Source organism: Lepidothrix coronata, unplaced genomic scaffold (assembly GCF_001604755.1).
Source record: "Lepidothrix coronata isolate B3197 unplaced genomic scaffold, Lepidothrix_coronata-1.0 Scaffold17, whole genome shotgun sequence".
NCBI lineage: Eukaryota > Metazoa > Chordata > Aves > Passeriformes > Pipridae > Lepidothrix > Lepidothrix coronata.
Genome location: NW_016690197.1, coordinates 5,430,800 through 5,453,810, shown reverse-complemented (window position 1 = coordinate 5,453,810; position 23,011 = coordinate 5,430,800). Strand labels below are relative to the sequence as shown.

The 23,011-nt window shown below is 39.9% G+C and overlaps 1 protein-coding gene across 41 annotated transcripts in view; it reads right to left on the bottom strand.

The window, feature by feature from the left end:
• KCNMA1 (potassium calcium-activated channel subfamily M alpha 1) overlaps nucleotides 1-20,816 on the bottom strand; it is a 471,638-nt gene extending 450,822 nt beyond the window's left edge. For all 41 annotated transcript variants that reach the window (XM_017807020.1, XM_017807021.1, XM_017807041.1 and 38 more), the window contains exon 1: nucleotides 20,148-20,816. In XM_017807020.1, the coding sequence (XP_017662509.1) occupies nucleotides 20,148-20,462 (315 nt within the window). In that variant the 5' untranslated portion in view covers nucleotides 20,463-20,816. The remainder of the gene's footprint in view (nucleotides 1-20,147) is intronic.
• Between the last annotated feature and the right edge of the window lie 2,195 nt (nucleotides 20,817-23,011).

The window sequence follows — 23,011 nt, the reverse complement described above, 5'->3', positions numbered from 1 at the left end:
CTTCTGGTTCCTGTGGTGGACTTTGAATTATCCTCATTTTACTACAAATATTTGTTTCCTTTAGTATCCTAGACCTGTCTTAAAAAGGGGAACTTTCACAGCAGTCCACTGGCCTTCGAATGCTCTAAAGGAATATAAATGGCAATCTATTTAAGGAACTGTTTTTCTAACACCAGAGAAAAGTATTTTCAGTTTGGTTAGAATGCAAAATTCCCACTCAAGTCAGCAAAAGAAGTATTTGGATGATAAACCAAAACCAATAGAGATGTACCACAGTCTTTTCCTATTTACACTGGATAAAAAGAGGGCACTGGACACTGCCCAAGCAAATTCAAAAAAAGGGTTGTTTTTCTAGCAACAAGCTTCCAAGTCCAACTTCCATCCAAGTCTCCCACCCTCTTTACTGCAATTAATCATCCTGAACAACATGGTACCTACTGGCTTCCCCCCCCCTCTCTGCTCCTCATCTTTAAGACAAACTCCTTTAATGAGAACATTCCACTAAATGAAGGTTCACGGCTGATGTTCTTCACTCCTTTTCTACTGAAGTTTCAATCTCTTCCTTGTGCAGGCAGCAAAAACAAAAGCTGCCAAATTTCTCTGTATATTGCAATTTATCCTTCCATAAATCAGGCCTGTGACTAACATTATTTCTGATGTTGTTGGGTTTACTGAAGCCTGAAGAGTATTTTCAAGCTATTGCTTGTGCCCATTCAGGACTCTGCTTTCCCTTTCCAAGGCTAGAGCATTCTCCACCCTTCCACACAGCTGCCACACCCCTCCATTTTGTGGGATGTAGGATATGTATATCTTTGCCTGCTGCTAAAGTGTAATCCCTGGATCTCAGTTTTTTTGCCAGCAGGTTTTTGTCATTCCCTCTCCTCCTGAACAAAGTTATGCAATACACTCATTTCAGAAGAGCAGACACAAGAGTAAAGAAATGTGATCTTACTTGTGCAATACAGACAAGGAAGAATAGAAGATGAAGGGGCAGAATTTATGGGATACAAAGGAGATGAGAAATAGATAGAGAGGTGGAGAAGTGAAGAATGTTTTGTAGGCTCTTATGTGGTCTTTTTTCATCTTCATGCTCTCCAAAACACGACTTTCCAATGAAATGCAGAACTGGCTTATTTTAGGTTCATTCACAACTCTGAGTAATTACGAATGAGCATTTATGTTTGAGACTACTTTAATTTTGAGCTTCTTGCCAAATTTCATTGTGGGTAAACACCTTTGAGTACCTAAAGCCAAATCTGTGTTAAGTATAATATTTCATGCTCCTCTTTCTTTCCTGGAGCGCTTCCATGTGCTCATACACAACTGCTATGCTCCACTTAACTGATGACTGATGTTTTTCACACCCATACACATTTTTCCTGGGATGTATTGTTGCCCAGCTCTAACTTCCTATTACTATAGAACATACTGAAATTTTAGCAACTGCTGATGCATTACATGTGGATGTTTTAGATATATATTTTACAGTGACCCCAGAATACCAAATTAAGCATGTACTGTTTGCCACTCATTAGCACGGATTCTCTCAAACTTAAAAAAAAAATTAAAAAAAAAAAAATAGCTACTCAAAATCAGAGATATCTTTCCTAAGTTTATGGGACACATTTTCTTGCTTCAATAAGAATGCTCTTTAAAGGAAAATATATAAACCCAGGACATTATCAGAGCTCATTATGAATCTAAAGATATATATATATATATATATATTCCAGCATCATATAATTCTCCATTACCCCCCAGGATCTGTATGTAGCTAAAAACAAAACAGTATTTCTGGTACTAAAGAGTGCCAGCCCCTGTAAGGCACAGAAGCACTTTTGTTAGTGAATTGTTTCAGGTTGTTTTTTTTCCTTCATTAATTATTAATCTCTGTGGAAAATTTCTGTTAGTCCAAGATTCTCTTTAAAAGAAAGAGAAGATTTCATCTCTGGAAACAGTCTACTCAGGGGTCAAAAAATCCCTGGCATTCTTTGGGTTTTAAACTCATTAACCTCCTTACAACTGTTATCAGGAGACTTCCAATACTTACATAACTAAACAGCTAACACTCTCAAATGCTGAAATGTCACCAATGACAATGAATGGCTTCAGACCTGGAGTGCTGGAAAGCTACCAGCTCTGGCCAAGGATTTGCTGAGTTTACGTTGAATTCTTGGACGGGATTCTAAATGCCTGTATTTTGTTTTCAGGCTTTGGCACTGACCCATTTGTATCTCTAACAGTAATAAATTATACAGTCAAGAATTTCATACTGTTTTAAGAACCTCAGCTAACAGTGCCTTCAACATGAACCGAGAGTTCTCAACATCATGGAACAAGTGCTTCAGTCCTGATCAGTAAAAAATTACTTAAGTAGAAGTTCAGATTTGATTTGACTGAGAATACTTGCTAGATGCATTTTTAAAAAATGTGAGAACACTTCTGAACCTACAGAATATTATTTCTTTTCAGCAAAAAGGAAGATACCTCTATTAAACTCCTTCATTTCCAATTCCTAGGGAAGACCTACAGTCAGTGAGCCCAATATCAGAAGCCTCTGCAGGACTCTTCTACCAAAACCTACATAGAACTGAAATTCAACTCAAGGGCTGTTGGAGAAATTGTTGTAATACTGAGACTTATTTTAAGTCTGTATGATAATAAAACTTTGTACCAAAGTATCAGGAAGATCCCTACTTCCCCCCCACCCTCTGCTCCTCATCTGTTAAGACAAACTCCTTTAATGAAAATATTGAAGAAATAAAAAAACAATTCTTTAGACAAAGTAACACAGGCTTCCAAGGAAGCTGCACATCCATAACCACACCCTGCAGTCCTGCAGGCATATATCACTTTTTTCCAATACGATGCATGTGTTACCTAGAATTTATCATTTACCTCCAGGGTCCTGACACCATTAGATACCAGAGGGACTTGTATACAAATGTGTACAGGCACTAAAGTAGCACATCAATGTATTACTTTGAGAGTGCACCAGGTCTGTGTGACATTAATTCAAAATAACACAGAGGCAACACACTAAAAGAAGGTATTTGTACAAAGGCACAGAATGGCTTCTCTTTGCAAAAGGAATAGAGCCCTGGGTGAAGAGAGGAAAAAGGTGGGTAACCAAACTGATGTTTGGCTGCACAAATAGTGGGAATTTTAAGTCTTAGATGGTCTAAGTATTCCATGTGCAAAGTACTCAAGGAAAGAAGCACTTAGCCACTAAAACAGAAAAAATAAAACTGATATGAAGTGGTGAACAACAGCAATACAGCAAAGCTTTTTATATGGCATCTCAATGCAATATATCACTGTAGTGTAATTTAGATTAAGGATAAAAGCAAATTAAAAAGAAATACTACATCTGTGCTAATGAAGTTCTCTGAATGGTTTTGACTGCACATTTGTATAAATGCCATGCCTAGACAACTAGGCTCTTTGGGTTAAAATCTCAAAAGGTATTCAAGAACAAAAGACACTCCAAAAACCTCATACCAAAAGTTAAGTTTTTCAATAGCACTGCCTATAGGAATTTGCTTAGCCTCAATTTTGTACTAGGAAAATATAAAGTAGAAAACTTCTGGTTTAGACATTATGCAGTCAGTGAGCTCTATATTAACTACTTACACAATGAATGTTTACTTCTGAAGTTCTATAGTAACAGAATTTCTTTCAAACAGTATAATAGTTACATTGTTACAGCACTCAGGTAATCTAAAAAAGCCATCTGGATAAATTAAAAAACAGTTGAGAGTAACAATAAGTGTAATTTCTCACTAAAACTGAACACTTGCAGCTCCAGCTGAAGTCAGACTGCAGACACATTGGCACTCTTAAAAGCCAGAGCTCCTTTAAGCCACAGGGCACTGCTTATCTCTGTTACACTGATCAACCAGTTCCTACCTATAAGCCTTCCTCTTGGTCTAAATCTAATTCTGGTTTGGCTCAGACTCAGCTGTGTGAAGTACTCATTAGGCTTATAAGGAAGGCAATAAGAAAGAAAGCAATAAGAAAGCAAGACATTTAATTTTCTTGTGCAGAAAAAAAAAAACAAAAAACCAACAAACAAAAACCTGAGGGCATATATCTTCAAAATAAGACTGGTAATTTATATTGTGATTTAGTGTTTTCCAACTCAATTGACCAACACTGTGGAGGAGTAGTAACATCAAACATTCGTCTGCCATATTGCAAAAGCTATTCCACACCTCTCTCTTTGCAAAGCAGAATAGCCTGGGATATCACCAATCTATTTCTCAGGTAAACATACAAGAACAGCACCAAACCTTCTCTGCCTCCTGGTAATCAGTTTTAAATTTTGCCACTAACAATGAACTATGAATTACAGTCAATATAGCAACAGGTCTCCACATTCTAATGTTTACTTCAGAAGAAAAAAAATAATAATTTTCAAACATGGAATGATAGTCCACATGTAATTTATTGCCATGTATACCAAATCTGTATTGAGAGCACAGATTTCAGACAAGATAAAAGAAAACAGCAGTAAAAAGCTAAGTCCAAAAATGTTGCACTGAAGAATTACGTGAACTCTGTAACACAACAGGCACACTGATAAAAAACAGTGTAGGAATGGCCTAGAAAGGCATTACTGCACCAAGCACTTTAAAAAAATATTATGTAATATTAAACATTTCCTTTTCACTGTCTTCTAACAGACCAGTTGTGATCTGTACTGCTCTCATCTTGCCACTTTTTTCTTTCATTCCAATGCTGAAAAGCTGTGTTAAATTGCTCAAGGGCTCATCACTCAGTAAACAAGCCTGTTTCCATGTACTTGTGTGTCTGCTATAATAGCTATTTCCACAAATAAATCACATTAAATTCTTAACAAAACTACAACTATCTGAAGACAGAAGAATTACTAAAATCAATGCAACATATTAAACATCTGACCACAGTTTTTACAATGACTTAGCTGCTACATCCCTTCCTATTGTCATGTAATCAACTGATTTCAGGGGGTTTGTAGAATTTACCACATATTTACAAATGAGAAACATATCTAATCACCTAAACTTGCATGCTTTCCACAATCTATTAAAGGCAATAAAATTCACATAATACACTCTAATGGAACATCACATGGTAAAAACTTTGGTGTAATTGTTCCTAAAATTTTACACAAATATTTATATAGCCATAACCGAGGAATGGAAACATTCTGAGACTACAGCTCAGCAGAGAGCAGCATTGATGTATTGCATAGAATTTTAAGATTAACAAATTAACTTCTAATATGGAAACAACTCCCAAAAACTATAAACACTTGTCAAAATAAGATTCCTAAAGGACAAGTGTGAATCAAGCTATTAACTCCCTTTGGTTTTGACCTTACAAAATGAAATAAAATATAACACTAAAAACTAAAATATTTATTTCCTGGAAAAAAAAAAAAAGAGAGAGCGGAAAAAGAAAAGAAGACTTTCAGTATCATCTTTCCCCTTCCCCTAGTTACTGAAACAGCAAGCACATCAATTTTGGCAAAAGTATATTTTTCTGAAAATTATTCATCAAAAATGGAATTCAATCCTCTCCACTATGAAAAGACAACCAACATTTATGTCATATTGCAAACTACCTAGAATCTTTCACTTGAGTTGCAAATTCAAGTGAGACAAATGAGACACGCTCTTCCAATCTTCATGAGAAATATCTCACTGAGGTTTGTTGGGATTTTTAAACTAAAAAAAAAAAAAAAAAGGAAATCAGCAGTCTGGAACACATAAAAGAACAGAGGATGCTTAAAAAGAATTTATAGATGAGGATGGAATTTGACTTAAAGGTAGGTAATAAGATGGATTTATTTTTTTTAAGCTGGATAAAGATCTAGCTACTAAGCTCCTAAGTTCACAAAAAGCTCTATGGCCTACTTTCTCCGCTTGTTTTAAAGTCACGCCAAAAGGCCCAGGCACCTGCCCTGATGAAGTACATTTCCCCAGAGACTGCACATTAGCAGTCTTCCCTCAGACACGTGCCCCATAACATAGGCAATGACACAGAAATCATGTCTAACTGGTGCCATAATAAAATTAGACTGTGTGCTAAGGAGCCCTGCCAAACTGCAAACCCCGCGCTGGGAACAGACACCGTCCGTTAATCTCTTCATTGCCGTTTCTTTTCTAATCTAATTCACTTCTTCACTGCATTTATACTGTTTACCTTTTCATGCCTCCCAAATCAGGTAATACAATTCAATTTTAACAGTCATTTTTACGTTCCTATTCCCAGTGATGCAATCACTACATTGCAAGTATTGCTGAGAACTTAAACAAGGTAATTTTGGCAACAAAAAAGTCTGCATAGAGATTTTGTATTCTTCTTACACAAACAAATTTGGAGGCAAAATTAAGTTGGCACCATACCTTTCACAATTTTTATTTTGCATAACAGCTTTCTAAAGTTTAAACAGGTATACGTTTTTTCTGAAACTGTAACTTTATTTCATTTGTTTCTAAGAATCTCAAGCCATTTATTTTCAAACAGACCCATATAGGGAATAGTATGTTTCTCAGGATGGATTAAATGCATTTGTGTTTTATTAATAATGAAGAAAAATATTTAGCTTTTTAGCAATGCAACAGAAGCAAGCATTTCAAACTACCCCCTTAACCCTCTTGAAAACAAGACTACACAAAAAGTAAATAGCCTAACACCAAGATTAGTCTTCTGATAGTGATGTGTCACAGAGAACTTTACATGTTATATGATGCACTATATGTTTACTCTGGCTCAGATTCTTTCACCTGTTCTCCCCTGGCATTGCTAGCACTACCAGATGGATCCATTTTAGATTTAATTAATTTACCCCGTCTCCTAGGATTTCGAAGAAGTAAAGCACAGACAAGAGCCCTGGTTCTTGCCTTTCTTGGAAACAGAAAAAGAATCTAGACACAGAGAGATTTTCCTTTTAAGAACAGAATAAAACATTCACAAATAAATATCTCAGGAGAACACGTGCTGTTCAAAGAAGCTAAAAATAGTAAAATCAACAAGCATATGTTTAACTGGGAACCTTCCTAGATCCTAAAAGTAACGTTATTCTTTAAATCCAGTTGTGGATATGAGAACTCAAAAACTGTGGGCGTTTTTTTTGTTGCTGTTGTTTTGGGTTTTTTTTAATGGCAATTAAGCAAGCATTTTCCAAGTGTCTGCATATAAAGTGAATACCATACACTGCATATTGAACTAGACAGATTCCCTCCTTCTTGTCGTCAGCCTTCATTCCCTCCACCATGTTATTTTTCTCTTCTTAAAAATTCCTCAACACACTACAGCTAAAATTTCATCCCACCTAAAATATTTTTATTATTCCTCTTAGTCTCTGCTTATGTAAAAAATAAATCTTCATGAGAACTTTGCATGGCACAGCAAGTTGTAACCACTTGTAGCTCTTGAAAAACAGTAACTGCTCTAAAGGACTCACAAAAGGTATTCCCATCATTAATTTAAAAAAATTGGGTGAGTGGATGCACATTAATTAAATCATCTGCATATCTTGATCACTGAGTTGCTTTATATGGATTGGGGCAAATCACTTCTTTGACAGTCCTCCTCTCCTGGCTGTCTCCTTATTGTCTGCTTTCACATCGTAAGATGCATGAGGCAGTGGATCACCCCTTTGTCAAAGCTGGTAATAGGATCTAGCATAACTGAGCCAGCAAAGTCATGTGGCCTCAGAATACTACAGTAGAAAAATAGTTCAGATGGATCTTTTAAGTTGCTAAGTCCAATTCTGAATAAACAATGCTCCTTATATAGAATGGAACATTTTAAAGCAATATCCTAGAGCTCTAGTAATGAATTTTCCCACTTGCAGATAACGTTACAAAAACCACAGACCTTTCAGCCCTGTAAATGGAACTTAAATGATCCAGAAGCACTGAAACACAGTACAGGAACTAATTTTAATTCAACCAGCCTACATCACTTATAAGTGATGCCAACTCTCAACGGTCTGTTTCCATAACCAGTACACTGCATCTCTCCTGATATTGAAACATTTCCACGAAGTTTTAGCCCCAAGTGTCACACAACTGAAAAAGAATCTCAGGTTTTCACCTTCAGAAGTCTGGTGAGACACTTAGCATTAACTCAAGATTATGTAAGCTAATCAAAAGCCTGAGGCCAGAAGACAAACAACCCATAATTAAATTCTGTAGACCATGATTATTTTTTAAAATACTTTACATAAATGTAGCATTTGCAACCAGACCTGCAATAAATTAAACTACTTTTTATATTTAAAATAATTGATTTTTAAGGGTTTGGGTTTGTTTAAGGAAACAGTGATCTAATACTTTGACTTGATGGTCTTATAAATTACTAGAAAGCAGCCCAAACAAACCCAAATAAGCTGACAGTGTAAAACCAGACATCCAGGAACTAACATCAATATAATACAGGGTGAAGAATCCCCTGCTTTCAGTGATATTAATTGCCAAAACACTGCTATGGTCTTGAGACACATAGCAGGTTCTGAGATTAGGTGAAGTGTCATTTCTATCAGCTCTCAGAGCACTTTCTCATTCCCCTGTAACCATTAAGGTCACCCATTTTAAGTCATGGGCATTATGTATTTCCTATAGGAGTTATACAATACCCTACTTTTACATAACATTTAAAATCCAAAGATTATTTTACAAATCAACAAAAACTACACTCTTGTACTCACTGCTGAAAGCAATCCATTCCCAGGACCAAAACTATTTGTCCCAAGGAGAAGACAATTCAAGCTGAGAAAGACAGTTATAAAAACAATCTGCACTTAAAACAATTCCTCTGCTTTTTGTTCATGAACATTTTTCACTGAGCTGGGAGAACACAAATACACATGAGACACAACCTCAAGAAGCGTGTTTATATTGCCAGAAGCTTTTATAGAACTTTTGCCCTTAATTTAAGCTACTGTTACCTTTCTCTCCACTTCTCATAAATGTTTTGGAAATAAAACTCAAGTTCTCAGCTACAGGATAAGCAGTCTGGGCACCAAGCTCTATCATCTATTATCTCAGATTAGATCAAACAGGCAGCTTCTTTAAAAAACCTCTCACAAACCCATTTTCTTTCCCCTCAGCCAGGACAAGTTATAATACCTTTATCCATTTTGATTTCATACACTTGCCAAAGTTCCCAGAAGATCAATAAAATAAAATTAAAAAAAAAAGAGGTCATTTTGGAATAGTTATACTGAAATTAATCAATAGTTCTGACACAGCCCAACACCTGTGACATTTTAAGGCATTAAGATGTCATCCGGTGCCTCAGCCTTACCATTGTCTTCACCAATCTGCTGGTTCGCCATCCCATCCTCAGCAGCCAGCCTGCCCAAGGAACTTTCCATGGCCAGCACAGCTGGACCACCAACAGAAAGTCCAGAAGCATAAACATAATGCTGAAGTGAGAGTTCCAGCATAATAAAAGAAAGAACTCTCTGAGAGACCAGTTGTGAGCAGCTGTACAGACACCGTACACTCATTAAAAAAAGAACAGTAAACCCAAAAGCTTACCAAAAAGCTCATCTGGGCTTTTCCCTAAAAACACAGCTAACTTTACCTTGATGAGAAGTAAAACACAATAAGAGAAAAAAAAGAGTTCTACAGCTGCTGCACTTCAGCATTCATACCCTCACTAATCCAGCCCAGCTGTGGGGACTGAAGGCCCATGAATAGGTGGAGCAGGTCAGGTGTGCTCCTGGAGCTCATCTTCCTACATAGTTTCACCTGAAAGGAATCCACCTAACGATGCTGGGAAAGCTAGAGTTTACTTTCAAAAGTCATCCAGCTAAATGCTAAAATCAACAGAGCCATATCCACCAAAGGACATAACGAAATTAATATTTAGCATGCAAATAATGAAACAATCTCTCCTTTAAAACTTTTCTGCATTCAACTTTTACCTAGGAAATTATTTTTGCTCAGTAAAAAGGCCTTAAAACACATAGAATGGGTTAGGATCTGGAGCTACAACTACCTGCCAGTCAACGCAGCTCAGGTCTCCTTGCAGCAAGTCTCCTTGCAGACTTTAAACTTTGGATTTATTAGCACTGTCAAACCGTCACCTCAGGATAGTAAGCCCAGTCTTAGAAAACTAAATAAAAATACTGCACTGCCTCAAAACATTTAAGTTGCTCTAATGCATTAAATTCGTGTTTAAAAAAGTTTCAAGTGACATAACTTAGGTTCAACAGGCAGTAGGTCAAATCAGGTATGATTTACATCACCTGCACTTTATACCAACTCACAAAGTAGATGCAAACACTGCAAAATGTGGCTTAGACACCTTCACAGAAATAATCATGCAACCAGATGCTCTAAATCGAATTTCTATTCCCATATACTCAAGAGCACACAGGAGCAGCACAGTTAAATGCTGGATGACAGTGTGGAGCTCTATCCATCACCCAGTCACCTCCAACACACACACCCACACTCCTCATATCAACTCACTATGTCACTGACCCTCCTCTCAGCAAGACTCAGCAACACCCTGGTAGATCACTAATGAAGGATTTTAACAATTAGTAACTCAGCAGGTTTACTCTTTCACTGCACCTGATGCAAGTCTGGAGTCCCTTCTGCAGTTCCCTTAAGCTGTTGCAGGCAGAAACGTCAGCTATTTCAAAACTGAATATTCTACTTCTTTGTGTGTAAAAATCAAACAGACATGCTTATGAAATTCTTGGTTTGCTTTTTTGTTTAAAAAAAACCCAAGCAAACATTTCACCCTAGGGGTTGAACTATTTTTCACTTCTACAGGTCATGACTGTACATTCTCTCATTCAACCACTCTTTAATAAGACAGGAAAGTTTCTAAACACAGTTTCTGTACTCAGTTGTAAGGATACATTTAGTTGTAAGGATACATTTTATTTTTGTACACAGTTGGCATAGGAGCCAATAGATTAAGATCTATTCACTTTAAATCATTACTATTTCTCACTTCAAAGAACATAAATCCAAAGACAAAGAATCGCATGGACAGCCAATAAAGACAAAAGTTTATATAAAGCTTTATTAAAGCAACTGCAGCCATAGAAATAACATGTTCTGATTACCCTCCTAATTTCCAAATGGGAGCATGAAAAAATTATTTTAATTTAATTTTTATTACAGTTATTTCTAAGAGCAATCAGCTCAAAATAAATATTGTTTATTGTGGGGTATGTATCAACCTCTTAGGCAAAAGAAAAAGAAAATTAGAGTATTACGTGTTAGTGCAAGAGACACTATTGCTTTATAGAGCTTTAAAACCATGAGTAACTTTAAAAACACTTGAGTATCTGCTCCTATGTTTATATAAGCCAGGGGCTTAGATAAACCCAACTCAAGACTAGACTATGATGAGTAAGTTCAACATTAAAAAAAAAGATATCCAGATTTTAGCCGTTATGTCCATTGACAAACATCTAAATAAAGAAAAAGGTTTTCAAGAACAATAATACCTCTTTCTGAAAATGATCTGAAATTGTCTTTGACTGAAATAAATTCAGATTAAGACCTTATTCAGATCTTAAATATAAATTTTGGTGTCTAAATAGCTATTTTGTGCAAGTGACACAGATCCTCCATATTAACCTAAACAACTGGCATGTCAGTTTTCTTTTAAAATTATAAATAACCTTAAATAACAAACATAATGCCACAATCAGGAAAAGCAAATGCTCTTTTTTCTACTCCCAGAATCACACAGAATCCTTCAGGTGGCAACACAAAGATACCAAGGTTTTCCTATAGTACATATCATGTACATTAACATTAAAATTTTATCACATCATACAGGCAGAGTCAAAGCTCCACGCGTTGGACAGCATTTTCCACTTTAGGTAAATAAATATTTTATTATATCCTAGGGTCACATTCCAGCAAAGAAACCAAAATTATTTTTGCAAATATCAAAATTGTGAAGTTTTTAATGTTGTTTTCTTTTAGGAACAACAGATCTATAATATGAATTCTGCTCTTCTGACTCACGAAAAGACAACACCAGAAGTTACACACATAAGGCAGTGTCAGTGGAGGAAAACCAGCATTTAGTCAGGTAAAATTTTGTATGGTCTTAAACCAAAAACCAGACCAATAAAGGGTGAAAGAAAAGAAGTGCTTTATACCTGAGGGCCTTAATTGATATGAAAATAACGCAAACATAAAACCAGTAGTCCCCTGCTTCTGATGCTGAAGGAATCAGAAGCCTTTGGATATAAGTGTACTGGGAATAGAAGAAAACTAATACAAAGTGGAAGAACTTCCCATATAACAAAACCAATGTATCAGAAGTGTATAATCAAAGCATTAAAAATATTTTCTCATGGGGGAAAATGTTTGCACCGCATATAGACAGACCCTGCAGTAGTTTCCCCTAACTAAGCTGTTCTTGTGACTAAAAGGAAAAGGACTAAGGAGGGGTGTTTCCTTCAGCCCTTAAAACCCAAGTAGAGTTTATCAGCTTCTTTATGAAACAATACAATATGATAACCTAGAAAATGTAAGAACATCACACAACTTCTGCCGGTTGATCAGCAAATTCACTTTCAAAAAAGGGAAGTCAAATCAGTAGTAGCCAAAGGATTCACCACATCTGAAGGCACCTGAAGTGCTCTACATCAATTATGACCATTATAGGTCACAGAAGCCACAAACTCATTTCAAGTAATTTCTGTCCAGCAGAATATCTGTTCATAATCACAACCAAAAGATACTTACACAAAGAATCATTCTAATACATTTCCCTTTATTTTTGTAATACTAAAGTCACCATTTGAAAATAGCTTTTTTTAAAAAGAGATCTGTAATAATGTTTCCCCATAATTAAAACAGGAAATTAATCCAATACCAGCAGTTCTAGAGTTAATCTAATTAATAATATTAATAATAATAATAGCAAATTAAAAGTGAGCTACCCTTTTAGTATAACAAAAAAAAGAGCTAAACCATTACATAAAAATGTAAAACATATCATGAAAAATGAATGAAATATAACAAGAAAGGAAATGCCAAAATATTTAGTCAGCATTTGTTTGGACAAAGGGGAACAAAACCATATTATTAATTTATTTCCTGTTATATAAAGAGCAATGAAAAAGCAACCTGTATTTAATAGCTACAGTGACAAGCCACTCAGTTGTTGTGTGATGCTACAGTTGTTGATGAGGTTACGGTGCTCCTCCTAACTCTTCTGGCCTGGTGATGAGATTTGGGGTGATGAGATTTTTTCTCCACTATATGTTAGCTGTTCTGATATTTAAATCAGGTAGTGAAGCTCAGGACCTGCAAAGGGATTTCCAGGACTCAGGGCTGCAGCAGCACATGCGCCTGTCCTGCAGGTGATCCATGGGGCAAGGGACCTGTACCAGTTCCACTAAATATGCACTTACTGCAGTTCTAAAAAAAGAGCCAATATTTACCATTGCACACCAGCTTGCAGGAGAGATGCCATGATACCACTCAAGTTTTGATTTCCAAGGGGAGCCTGGCAGAAGGTGTGATTCTTGACTGCAATGGAAACACACCTCCTGTGATTTTTAAATATTATGTTTCTAATGTTGATATCTCAGACATAATGGCCACAAGCCAAGTAAATACACCTCACTACAATAAAAGCAAAATGCTTTTAAAAGCTTAAAATGTTAACATAAGAATAATTAAAAAAAAAAAAATCTGATTCATCTAGAACACTGTGAACATCTAGGCCTGAGTCCAAAGCCATTGAAGTTAGTAGGACTGCCTCCCTCTGTTTCAACAGACTTTGGATAACACTCTTGTTTCTGTAACTCTCAGACAAATACAAGCAATATATCATCTCAAAGCAAACTAAACTCAACACATTTCAGTGGCAGCACATTCATTTAAACAGAACCATGCATACTATATATGGAAATGAAGTGTTCCTCTCAAAGATGCAAACCTGATGTATTCTCAGGCTATAAATACCATCGGAATTCAAAATGGGCCCTCCCTGACCAATATATCTCTGACAGGCATGGAAGATAGGTATCTTTCTTTTTCATTTTTTCATGCAGCTATACTATTGTTAAAAGTGCTATCTAACTTCTGCTGCATTTCCACCCTCCACTGCCACCCAAGGTGACCTACGTGCCACGGACAGAGTGCACACACTTACAAACCATGAGGTCTTATTTGGAATTGGCGTATTTGGCTCTGTGTAAAGTTCATATAAACGCCAGTCTGGTCTTGTGATCTAACAGACTTCTGCACTCACTTCCCAGTCAGGCATTGTATTCCTGCAAGGAGCAGCGAGTTGGACTCAGTGATCCTTATGGCTCCCATCCAACTTAAGATATTCTATGATTCTAAGCCTTCAGCCATGTAGCAGCATATGAACGCATTACAGAAACACAGCTTTTTATGAGAGCTGTTTAAAGTGTAGTTCCTTTCCTTCTGTCACTAAAATCATATGTGGAGGAGAAAAATATTTTTTAACCATTAACACCCACATATAATGTTTCAGCAATCTTGCCCTTAGAAAACCTCCACAAGCTGTATTCAATGTGTTCTTCTTAGACTTCTGACAATTCAATAATTTTCATACATGTAAAGTACATAATTTTATACAGTGTGACTATGTATGTTTAGTAGAACCAAAGGGACACCCTGTTCCCTAATTTTATCTGGTGTTATTTATGTTTACATCTCCCCAGAGATTTTTGCTGCCCTACAACCTCATGCTACAGAATGCCTTGCTGCTGCTGAACTACACCCTGAGCCTGCTGAGGAATTATCACCAGCCAATCCTGAAATTCACATAGACTTTGTCACAGGGAGTTGGATTCCACAGAATAGCAGAGCCAATCTTAGAAGGAGCATTGACTACTGCTCTGTATTTTGCCTGCTGACTAGAAATTACTGCTTCTTTTTAGGATTTGTCCGAAGAAGGACACTCAGTGACTAAGATTCACAAGCCGCTTTCTTGCAACAGTACAGGACACACAAGGACCACCATTGCTCTTTTTAATTATAATCATTAGATCCTGTCCCTGCAGAGATTATTCTTAGAACTAGTGCTATCTAAATTTTCAGTCCTTTTGTCTCGGAGGCTATAAACTGCCCTCATTCTGCATTCGGAAATCCCACCGCATCAAAACTGGGTACATAGATCATTATTACTTAAAACCTTTCTGTTTGCTATTATAGGCATTTCTTCTATTGAGCTAAACTGGAAAAAAATGTGAAATCTAATAGTTTCCAACCAGCATTTACAGATTTGCAAACGTGTGAGAGTTGCATATTCTTTTTGAATGCAGATTTTCTCCTTAAATGTATGTGTTGCAAAGCCTTGAAAATAAGTATGATGCTGTATCCAAATAACATTTAGGTAGAGAATGTTTGTTTTACAGCTTGAATCCTTGTCTATACCTTTTCTTTTCTGCATCCATAACCAATTTTAGCATGTCTTTATAAAATGTGAAATCCATTATGAGCTCCAGAGAGCCAAAAGTATCTTCCTTTTCACAGCACGGAAAACAGCAGTGTACACCTCTCCATATTGGTGCCTTTTTTCACTTGTAGAAACAGCATCTGCAAAAAGCTGCAACTACCTTTTCTCTCAGAACTTGACCTCTCCACCATGGCCATCTCTCGACTGGCAACCTGTCCAGGGGGACTCACGCAGAATAATTGTGCACAGACCACCTGATAGCCATGAGACAGGGATGACTGAGCCAGGCTGTGCATGTGACTAACAAGCAAAATGCATTACAGTCCACTGCTAATCCCTTGAGCCTTCCAGTTGTTCATCATACGCTGCTGCTCGGTACATCTTCAAGAGAGTCAAGGTGAGGTTTCCACGTGCAGATCTAAACGAATGGATCCCCTGTGTTACGTGTCCACATGTGTCTTCCAATGTACTCTCCTGCTTTTCTCAATATGTCATGCCTCAAATTTGTTTATTTATTTGGAGAGGATGTTTATGTGGGTACTGCTTGGAAATCACGAGATCTGGTATATACGAGAGCCAGCTTGGTATGACTGCTGCCTCTTTTAGGAAAACTTTAATTTTTCCATTTACAAATTTTCTCAGGCTTTGGAGTTCTGGGTTAATTTTTTTAACTTTTCAAAGAAGACTTCTGCAAATATTGTATTTCCGGTAAAAACAGAATTTTTCTATGCAAAACAAATGAGAACGTTGCTTGGTTTCTACTGACCAAATCTGTATAATTTATTAGATTTCAAAAATATGTAGACCAGCGTCAAAGAAAATTATTATAGCTTGTAAATTCAGGCTAACAACTGCTGTCCATAATCATAACATAATTTCATTTTATATGTGTACAAGTCCTGGGTTGTGGGGAAGGAAAGCTCTTCAAAACACTGAAAGCATCGCAGTAAGGATACACTGTATCTGCTAGAGCCTCGATGACATAAGGTCCATAAGAGGTATCACTCACTGGGGAACCAAGGGGCAGTGATAAAGGGTCTGGTATCACACTCTTCAGAAGGGTACAAATCCCACTTCATTCTGCACTGGCCAGCTCCAGGAGCCCCAGACTTGTGCTCTCGCATTCCACTGCTCGCTCTTCATGCTTTAGAGTTTGTTCAAAGCCAAAATATGGTATCAGATAATGTCAGTAGAAAATGCCCTTCAAGAGCATAGAAAATGCAGAGGGAGATCCATATAATCAAAAGAACTACAGACTGTATAATACACATTTAGCCTCTATGTCTACTGTGTATGTCACCGTGCATATTTATTTTATTTTTCTGCTACTGCCACAAACAAGAGCAACTAATGGTATTAGAGACAAGCCCAATGAAGTTCAATCTCACATTCTACTTTTCATACACAAACAGAAATGAGTTGGTCAAGGGATAAAGAAAAAACAACGACAAGACAAGTTCTTTAAAAACATCTAGGCATCACTAAAAATGCAGATGTAAACACTGAGGAGAAAAACAGCCTTTGTTAAGTCTTTGCCATTGGACTGTAGCTAATTTTGAAAAATTGCATCTAAAATTATATAACATATTAAATAAAGAAATACAAGAGCTTCAATTGTAATGACTGACATATTACATGAAACACTGACAACACAGGTCAAGATTTACATTTTTTTTGACAGTTTTTTTAAAATGTCAACTCACAAAGCAAGTATGGAGCACAAAAGTCCTAAAACCTCAGCAATCATTTTTAGTACATGATTAAGAGTAATGTTCTATTCATATACAATTACATAAATTAGATATGGAACTTTAAGGGGAAATGTTGATCATTCTGTTAGCAGTTTGCATATCCTTGACTTACAGTATCTTGACTTTCTTATCTCCAAGAAAAAATCGTATTGAAATTTCATACCGGAAATTGTTAAACTGTTTATATCATGTTTTTAAATTTCAACCTTAAATTGAATGAGTTAAAGAGGGAGAAACAACACAACAAACCACATCCTAAACACTTCTATGTAGTCATTAAAAAGTGTTACATAATAAAGTCAAGTTGACAATCACTGACAAATCCATGGAATACAATGTTAAGCTTAGAATAATAGCAGGGAGAAAAAAATGAAACTTTTTGCAATTCCTTGCAATAACACATGGACATGAGCGTTAGCACAGTAACTCTGAATTATTCACATACATATGTGAATTATTCAATAAGAAGCCACAAAAAGTAGACATGAGAAAGATTCCTTTTGGTTCTCTCACTGGGACTGCTTTTTATGTAGCTCATGAGACGATGCTGGATAACTCAACTCCACTGCAACCTGTGGAGCAGCAGAAGAGGCAGCACAGGGAAGGAAAGGTCCTAATATGCAGAAAACTTCTTCAATCCCACAGTAGGAGGAGCTACTTCTTCTAAAAATGCTTTTGCTAGCAGGTCCAATAAGAGTCGACATAGCATATGTAAGAATTCACATTTTTCACCGGCAGCCTCGGCAGCCTTTCCCAAGTCACCATGCAGCACAGAGCATGTGCTCGATAAAAGCAAAGTTTAAGACATTTCCAGCTGTTACTTCAGTTACCCTTTATACCCTAAATACTAGAAAAGTGTTTTGCAATAACTAGTTACTTCTTGCATACAGAGAATTCCCTCCAATTCCCCATTTTATCACATAATGAATGCAGGATCAGCCCTTGAAAGTTCTTCTTCACCAGAGTCTTGGAAACCCTTACAAGTGGAACAAATAGGATCTAAAAAGAGACATATATCTCCCCCTACCTGCAGAGTCCTTTATCCTCCTGCCCCAGGGAATGACGTTCAGAGAACTACTTGAGGTCTCAAAGATGAAATAAACTCAAGTCTTACAACCTGACACAGCAATAGTAAGTGAAAGTATTCAAACTGGAAGTGTTGGAACCCCTCGATGATGCCTGTTACTTACCAAACTGACACATTTAGACTAAGAGGTTTTAAAGACAATTGCGATATGTCTTTCTATACCAGTTAAGAAATCACTGACTGCTTTAACTGTTCTCCTACTAATGAATTATCTGATCAACAATACCCACTAAGACACAACATGAAAGAAGTCTGTGTACAAGTTTGTAACTTTTCATTCTCTCAAGGAAAGAAGCATGAGGTAATAACTTGAAGAATTTTCTTTTTCATCCAGATCCCTGATAGCCCCTGTAGATTTGTCTCATTCCACGGAGAAGAAAATGCTAAATACTCAGAAAAACCAAAGGTAAGTCTTAACTACTCACCCTTTCTTGAAAACTGCCTTTTACTGTTGTAGGAACTGGTATCTTATTATCACAAATTCATTACAGCTGTGTCATCATACCTGGCTGACATCTCTCTAAGAAAGTTCAGGTTTGGTTTGAAATGAAATAAAAATTGCCTACAAAGAAGTAGTACTGCCTGGTAGGATTCCTGATGCTTAAGGTTGACTTAAAAGCTTTTATTGCTTAACTCTAGCAACCACTCCTTCCATACATAGGCCAAGTTCACTGTATTAGTTTAACTTCCAACTGGAATGTGGAGGTTCATTTAGGCAATCCAAACTACACAACAAACAAGTACCTTAACTTCTCAGGCTCTAACTTTGTTTCTGGTTTTCCCCTAAATGTTGGACCCTTCGTACAGCAGGGTTATGTGCTGTATCAAGTGTGTTTAAGGGGGAGGGGACAGGAGAAAGGGGGAGACAGCTCACTGTATGTCAAAGCAAGCCAGCAACCTAGCAACCATATATTAAAAGGTGTGTGTGTTTTTGTGGGTGTCTGTGTGCCAGGAATAACTGAAGCAGATATTATTCTGTTTGTAATTCAAAAAATGTGAAAAGGGAAGGGGAGAAACTCCAGCTGCCGGTCTATTTTGGGGTCTGTCAAAATCCACTTTCACAATACAGAGTCTTAACACTTTCTATCCCATTTGTTTTAATCAAAAACTAAAGTGTGGACCTGAGCAAGTCTTAGCTTTGGTTTGAAAAGAGACCCTTCAAAGCAGGAGCTGAACTTCCTTCACATACCATGCTTTCTTCCAGCTGGGAATATATAAAAATCGAAGAGGCAGTGAGGTTGCCTCAAAGACTTCACACTTCGGTTAAGAGAATACTGATCTAGTGTGTTATGAATGTACTGAATACCTCTAGATAGCCACGTTTAATTTAACAAACAGAAGCATCAAAGATTGTCAGCTAGCTTTAAAAATATTTACTTGAGTGGCAAAATTGAAAAGGTAAATTTCTCAAAGTTTCTCATTCCACAAGGGAACTGAGAATTTAGATCAGCAAAGGCAAGCTCCTACCCCGCCATCACATGCGGTCCCGGGGGTGCAGATAAACTTCTGATCCACACCGTACCACTACATCAGCATGTGCCTCACTGAGAGTGAGGGAACACCAGGTGCAACTTTCGTGCCACCAGATGAAAACGAATGAGTCCCTATGTGGAACAGAATGGGGGGAAAAGGGACACGCCTCAGGACTGCATCCAGCACCTCACAACCTCCAGCCACACTCCCCACGGCTCCCAACAGCCCACGGCAACCGTACCACAAGAGCAGACAGCACACTGCCATCCAACGATAGCCCTTTGGCGTCCACTCCAGTGCCACCTCGCCTAGGTGTCCTGGTCTACAAGGCTGGGCTCCTACTACTACTCCTCCTCACCAACAACACCGCACCAAACCATCACCGGCAGCAGAAGGGGAAAGGGAGGGGGAGTTACCTTGTTTTTCACCCCGCAGTGGCAGCAGACAGTCCACAGGTACTTGAGGGTCCTCCACAGCAGGATGATAAACAGTCCCCCAAAGAAAGTAACCATGGATGAGGCGAGGAAAGCCCACCACATGCGCTGTCCGCGGCTATCGCAGGGCACCTCCATGGTCACCGGGATGATGAGCGCATCCATCTTGGGCACATTGACGGGGGAGGAGGACGAGTCTGTGTTGAGATTGTTGGCGTTGATATTGTTACTCATTCTAATGCCGCCGCCGCCGCCGCTGCCGCCCGGGTAGGAGCCGCCGCCGCTGCCATTTGCCATAGCTAACAGCGAGCCGGGCGCGCAGGGGCTTCCGAGAGCTCCTCCCGCCGCCAGCGCCCCCCAAAAAACCCATCACCAGCCATATTGCTGCTGCTGCCGCCGCCGCTGCTCAGCGGGAAACGGATAAGGAGAGTAATAAAAAATAAAAAGCCCCCAATCAAAACAAACAAACAAAACAAAACAAAGAAAACAAAAAAGAGCAGGTGAAGAAAAGCGACCGCACAATTCCCGGGTCCCTCTCGGGAGCCGTCAGGCCGGTGAATTCCGAGCGTCCTCGTTGTACGGTGAAAATAATGTTAAAAAATTAAAAATAATAATAAAAATATAGTCTCCTCCTCAGATTCCCACCCCTTCCTTCTCCCGCATACACAGCCCCCACCCCGCCCACCCCAAAAAAATCATCCACCACCACCACAAACTGATGCCTCGGAGCGTCTCTCCAAGATACCCAGCGCTGCGACCCCGCTGCCCTCAGCGGGGATCCCTCACTCAGCCTCCGCCGCGGATCCTCCCGGAGGTGGTCTGTTATTATTGTTATTAGTCTTTAACTTGTTATTAGCGATACTCAGTCCCCCCCGCGCACCCTCCTCCTCCTCCTCTTCCAAGTCCAGCCCCTTCCTCTCCTCTTCCCCCCTCGGTGCCGGTAGCAGCCTCCTGTGGCTCCTAATTCATCCTCCGCTGGCCCATCTGTGCGTGCGCTGCCGCCGCCTCCTCGCCCATCCTTCGGGAGCTCTCTCCAGGGCCCGGCTGTCGCTCAGGCTGTTGCTCCCACACGCGCAGCGGCGCCGCCGGCTCCCGCCCCTCCCTATCGGCCGCCGGGGGACGCGACGGCCCCGCTCCTGCAGCCGCGGCCCCTCCGGGGGCGCATCCACGGCCCCGCGGGGCGGGGGTGCCGGGCCGGCCGGGGGTGCCGCGCTGCCGCTGCCGCCGCGGGTGGGGGTGCCGGCTCAGGCGGGCTCCCGGCGCCCCATGGGCAGCGCCCGCCGCGCTCCCCGCCCCGCGGCCGCTCGGTCCCGCTCCCGGGGCCGCCGAGGCGCCGAGCGACCGCTCCGGAGGACGGCGAGGCGGGAGCGGTGGGGGCTGTGTGTCGCCGAGGCGCTTCACAGGTGGCGGCGAGGCGGTGCCCGGCCGCGCCGGGGAGCTGCCTGTCCAACAAGTCCCGCCGGCCCCGGCGCGTCCATCGCCGCCGCGCTCTCCGCGCTCTCCGCAGCCGCGGTGGGGCGGGGGCAGGCGGCGGCGGCCCCCCCGCGCCGGCCGTGCGCGGGGCCGGTTCGGAGGATGTCATGACGCAGCGGCCAACGCACGGCGCTGTCACGGCCCCGGCCCCCGCCGGGCCCCCGCGCACATCTCCCGCATCCCATCTCCCGCATCCCATCTCCCGCATCCCTCCCCCGCTGCGATGGGCGAGCGCGGGGACCCCTCCGCAGCCCGGCCGGAACGGCGCCTTCGGGGCCGGGGCTGCAGCCGCGGGGCAGGGAAAGGGAGCAGGGGGGACAGGGGGGCGCGCTCGGGGCCCGCGGGAGGAGGTTGAGCTGCAGCAGCAGGTGCCCGGGGATGCGCACGGCGGGGGAGGGAGGGGGGCTGGCATGGAAACGCGGTAAGGGAGCGTGAAATAAACATCGGGGAACCGTGGCGTGGGGTTTTTTCCGCTAAAAGCATTCGTGGATTATCTTTAATTGACACGGGGAAGTACTGCGAACGCGCTCCGCAAACGCAAACCGTAAATTGCCGCGCATCCCAAGAACATTCCTGAAATTAACCCTTAGAAATATAAATAGCAATTTAAAATTACACGCTTGGGGAGGGAGGGGAGAGGGCAAGCCAGCAAGAAAATCTGACTAGTTGTCTCCTACCTTTTTTTTCGGATTCACGTTGAAAAGCAGAGGAATTTATATGTCTGTAGATGTATTTATTTATATATAAATCAAAATCTCCATTTGGCACATGGTCTGCTCACTGAGTACAAAGTATTATGCAGATCCTCTTGACAGCTTTCCAAGGGTAAAATACAGCAGCCTTTGTGTGCGTGACATTCCCCCATCTTATCTAGTCGCTACACCAGCAGAGAGCCACCATTATGAAATAGTAATCTCTTAACCTTTACTACTAGTGGTTTCTGTTTCTGCATCTATCTGGGGTTTGTTTTTGTTTCTACTTAAGTGATGGTAATGAGTTTTTATAACTTCCCAAAGCTTTTTATGGGGCTCTCTAGCCCTCTCACCCTCAATTTTCTCATGCAATAACACCACCATTTGTCTAGCTCCATGAGTTTATCATAATGTCTCACTCCAGTCTGTTCCTCCAGTCTGTTCCTTCAAGAGAAGGCTTCCTTTTTCAAGAGGGGTTTAATAGAGGCCTCTGAATAGAGAAAGATAATAATATAGAGGTGTATACAAGTGAGAAAAATACTATATTGCTCTATCCTGGAGGAAAACAGATAGTCAGATGAAGATTTCTAGATGCAGAAAACAAGTCAGATTGAAAAGAAACTGCATGTCACAGCTGCCACATGCAACCCCAGACTGCACTGCCACAGCTGATACCCCCTC